Source organism: Ictalurus furcatus, chromosome 6, assembly GCF_023375685.1.
Source record: "Ictalurus furcatus strain D&B chromosome 6, Billie_1.0, whole genome shotgun sequence".
NCBI classification, from domain to species: domain Eukaryota; kingdom Metazoa; phylum Chordata; class Actinopteri; order Siluriformes; family Ictaluridae; genus Ictalurus; species Ictalurus furcatus.
The window spans coordinates 6,896,150-6,901,149 of NC_071260.1; the positions used below are offsets into that span (position 1 = coordinate 6,896,150).

General features: G+C 35.6%; 1 protein-coding gene across 2 annotated transcripts in view; it reads right to left on the bottom strand.

Annotated features, from left to right (window-relative positions):
* Positions 1-5,000, bottom strand: part of lcp1 (lymphocyte cytosolic protein 1 (L-plastin)) — a 47,102-nt gene that overhangs the window by 12,941 nt on the left and 29,161 nt on the right. For both annotated transcript variants that reach the window (XM_053626363.1, XM_053626362.1), the window contains exon 2: positions 1,342-1,413. In XM_053626363.1, the coding sequence (XP_053482338.1) occupies positions 1,342-1,408 (67 nt within the window). In that variant the 5' untranslated portion in view covers positions 1,409-1,413. The remainder of the gene's footprint in view (positions 1-1,341; positions 1,414-5,000) is intronic.

Genomic DNA, 5,000 nt, shown 5'->3' on the forward strand with positions numbered 1-5,000 from the left:
ATTATCATTAAACTGATATATTATCACAAACTCTGCATTCCATTCAGAAAGAGGCGGCTTCAGTAGGCAACATTTTTGGGCAGTGTGTCCTCCTGATTTAAACTCTGGAAAGCTGTCTTTTAAAGTTTTTTTTTTTTTTTTTTTAAATTTTGGGAGTCCAAGACAGCAAAATTAATTCATTTAATGTCCATGCTGTTTCTCCACAATACAACACAGTGATAGGGTGAGCTCATGTATGCAGAAGAGGGCAGATAGCACTTTTGTCTGAGCGTGTTACGCCACAGGGTGATGGAGCATGAACAGCAGTTTTAAAAAATCCAGTTGGCTGGCTTGACGTGTCTCAGACGAAGCACGTTAGCCTTCACCCTAATGAGTTGGAAGCTGTTGTATGATAGAGGAGAGCTGGCTGGGGGGTGGGAATTGGTAAACAGTAAATTAACTAGAAAATCCTAGGGAAAAGACACTTCAGTCCCTATAGGATTTCAGAATTTTTTTTGTGATTGGTGTGGCCAGAAATGCTTGATTTTACAGTGGATTGTTTCAAAATTTGTGATGCAATCTGCAGTGTTTTTTTGTGGGGTTTTTTTGCGTAAAAAACTACTGTGAAATCACAATTGCACAAAATTGTTTTGCATGCTCTTTGTCGTGATGTTTGTTGGTAAATGAGTCCTTTTAGCTGTGCTCATGTTTGACGCACATGAATCAAAGAGGGCTTTGACTGAATGCACGTTGTGATGACGTCACATGACACATCTCAGCCCAAATCCTCAGAAAATCTGCAGTAATTTTGAAAAATTCTCTGAATATTGTGGAGTTTCCTTGATTTTGTTTTAATTTTTGGGATTGCAAAACCGCAAAATCTGGGAGGCACTGACTTTTGTATTTACATACTGCCATTTGTACCGTTCAATATGACAGCATACTGCGATTTTGAAAATCTAGTAGTTATGCAAATTTCCAGGTAATGTATGATACTGGATTCAAAGTGAAGATGAGAGAATGCATAGTTTTTACTGCTTTCAAGGTTTGGAATAAACTACTGAAGGTTAAGTGTGATGGAACCATCATGTCACCACTGCTGTCATATGGCGCTGAATGTCGTCTTCTTTGAAAAGCAGATACTGTGATATACTGACAGTCATAATATTTTGAGAAATGAAAACTGAACCTAAAAAAGGTGCCAGTTTTAATGCTTGAAAGTTCCTCTTTCTTTCAAAAAAGGAAACTGTCTGGTATGAAATTACTTAGATGTCAAAGTGCAAATACTAGGAAAGCTTTACTCATAGCTGCTTATAGTTTTAGCTGTAATTGTCTGCTATATGCAGATAACTCCTCACTTACCGACTTTGCTGAAGGCCTCCCGCAGCTCCTCCATCTCTTCAGGTGAAATTGATCCTTTGCTGGCCATCTTTTCTGTTAATAAACAATTATTAATATTAAAATCTGTCCTTTAATGGTAAGATACTGGAGGAAAATTAGAGTTAATTCAAAGCAACAAGATCAAACCTGTCAGTTTAGTGCTAAATCAGGAGTAATTAACATGACGTTTGTGTCAATTTCTCTTCACTGGAACTAAGAGGCCCAAACCTGTTCCAGCATGACAATGCTCCTGTACACAAAGTGATCTCCATGAAGACATGGTGTGTGAAGTTTGGAAGAATGTGGAAGAACTGGAGTGTCCTTCACAGAGCCCTGACTTCAACCCCACTGAACACCTTTGGGATGAACTGGAACTGGAGCCTCCTCACACATCAGTGCCTGATCTCAACCTCACTAACGCTTTTGTAGCCGAATGAACACAAATCCCCACAGCCACGCTCCAAAATCTAGTGGAAAGCCTTCCCAGAAGAGTGGAGCTTATTATAAGAGCAAATCTGGAATGGGATGTTCAACAAGCACATATGGGTGTGATGGTCAGGGGTGCACAAACATTTGGCCACTTAGTGTATATTCCTATCTGAAAGATTAAATATGCGACGATAAGAAAAGTAGAAGAAAAAAGTGCATGTGTAATTATGTCGTTCGAGGCCGAAGTTTAATGGTTGGTCATGAGAAGATGAGTAATGTGTGTGTGTTTCCGCTCATCTTGCAGCGAACAAGTTTCTCAAGGCATGCAGAAAGTGTTTATTTTCACATAGGGGATTTTTTTTTTCATTACCAAAGCAATCCACAACTGTTCAGCAGTTTCAGGAAGTGCCATTTTAGCAGTTAGAGCTGTGCACTAGTGTTGCTCAGTTTAAATCTCAGGACTGAAAGAAACATTCAGAGCATTGAGCCTTGAACAGCACGGCTTTATAGTTGGTTTATTGGTTTTATGCTTGAAGTACTTTGGTCCTATTTTTGGATTACTCCCCATCTATTATTCTATGTTAAGCATATCATGACTACTATATATTATTCACCAGCTACATTAAATCTAATTGTAAAAATGTGTATTTACAAGAGTGGGGTACTGTAAAGCAGTGAAAAAAAAAAAGTTGTTGGTTCTTTTTCTTGGACCTTATGTTTCTATGCTTAGATAAGATCTTGCTTTTACTAGTAAGTTTAACTGCAAAAAAAGGACATCTTATTAAGTGAAAATATCTTGAATTCCTATTCTAAGATTACAGTAAACCAAATATAAGGTTATTAAACTTATTCTTTTACTAATTCCAAGATTTTGTTGTTGCCAATTTTCAGCATTTATTTTTTAAAAGAAGTGAAATTATCTGCCAATAGAAAGGAAATTAATGCATGGAATTAACAAAATGTCTAGAAATAGGTTTGCTAATCTTAGATTTGGTTAACAGCAAACTTAGTGTTCTTCTTATAAAGCATCTGCCAGCAACTGCCACAAAGTTAATGGTTAAAATGATTTAAAATTAATGGTTAAAATTAATAAAATAAAATAAAATAAAATTAAGGGCTCTATTTTCATGCCAGTGTGTTGCTATTGTGTTGGACACGAGTCAGGTTTTTTTGTGCACTTTTGCCATTTTTGTGATTATAAATTAGGTGGATGTTGGTGTCACATTCAAAATGCACCAATGCAGTGGCATTTTCAAACCTATTTTGGTCAAACAAATGTACATATTTATTACCACCTCCCTTAACCCCAAAATGTCTTTTAGAAGTGCATTAGCTTCTGCTTTAACTAGCGTTTAAATTCCCCACCAGCTGTGAGGTGTGCCATAAAAATAAACATAAACTCCATAGCAATCCATCCAGGTCCAAAATAAACATTACTGTATTGAAATAACAATTTTATTCACATACTAGTCAACAATATAAATTCTGTTAGAATATCAGTAGCAATACCGGTCAATTTTGCACTTTACACGAGTTCAGATGGCCTCTCTACTTTGTTTGTTTTTTGTTTGTTTGTTTGTTTGTTTTGCAATAGGTTCACTTTCTTGGTAGAAAGTGAAAGTACTATCTTCCTTTGATGCTTATGTAGACACTTTCTCAAATGATGATCTTAGCATTATTGAAAAATCCAGTAACTGTAGCAAATGTGAGAATTCGGCATTGATTGTGTTTTAGGCTGCACAATAAAGTATAAATCTTTTAGTGGTTTTAGCAGGAAACATGCACCAGTGAACTCGGTGTCAATCGCCTCTATATTACTAATTTGCATAATCTTTTTTCACTTTAATGCCTTTCAGTCTCTGCATTAGTGTGATATCTGTATATTTAACCCCTTAAAGAAAATATATTTGCTGTAATATTCTGTCAGCCAGCTGGTTATACTTCTCCTTCAAAAAACAAAAAAAACAAAAACAACTATATAAACTGTAAGTCATTTAAGTGAGAGGAGGTGATTTAAGTGGATATCGCAACACCACGCTTAACCACACTTATTTTTGCATATGTGCTATGAACCTTTAAACCTAAAAATGTTTGGAATCTGTTCTTGTAACAATGAGATGCTCACAGAACAAATGATAAATACAAGCACTTCATCTCTTCAAGACATAAGGGAACAGTTCATTTTCCTACCAAATGGCAAATTCAAGAACTGAGGCCATAACTCAGTGACATAATTAAAGTTTATTTTAGTGTTTGGCCATGGGGTGATGAGTAATTTGTGTTTTTCCACTGTGCAGTTTGCACCTAACAAGTTCCTCTCAACTTTGCAGAAATCCATGCAGTGAGCAAAAGATTGTCAGCTGAAATCTTAAGCGAGCCATTGATAAAGCCATGAACAAGATTAATAGGTATAATTTGATTGGGTTCTGCTTTAAGAGCTCCATGAATGCTGAATTCTCCTTCTTTGCTTGCCAGAGAAATACACTAAGTCATTTTCCAACTGAATGGCAGATTTGACATTTGAAAGCTAACACACTGGGCTGTTGTTTTTATTTTTACTTCTTAGGGACTCCATGAAGAGGAAGTTAGCTGCTCTCGTGACTTCTTGAGGATGAGTCCCAGTTACTACATCTTGATGTGATATTTCTCCATTTGGAGAATGCATTGGTCATATATGGGTACATGGCCTGCAAGAACTTGCCCAATATTTTACCATGATTATCTTGACTATAACATAATTATAAATGGATTTAAAAAAAGTATGACACACACAGTTCGTTTTGTTCCTTACATATCATACGAGCATATTCCCAGTTGTCATTTAGTACTGATAAAATGTTATTTGTCTGGGTTTAATTCCTTCAAACATGCCTTGTCATCTTTTAAGGTGGCAAAATATTTCGAACACAGAGCCAAAGCACAAGCAAAAGCCTGGGGTTCTGTACCTCAAGTTATATAAAGACACATTAAGGAAAACAAACCCTTTGAAATGCCTCTCTGTAATACCCTATTGGACTTAATATGCTGCTTTTATAATATCTGTAATAATTACAATATCCATAATATCTTCTTGTTCTTTTTTTTGTTTTTTTTTGCCAGCTGACTTTATTTGACATCCTGAAAAACAGAAAATGTGCTTTTTATATTTACACAACAGTCTAAAGTCTAAAATAATAATAATAATAATAATAATAATAATAATAATAATAATA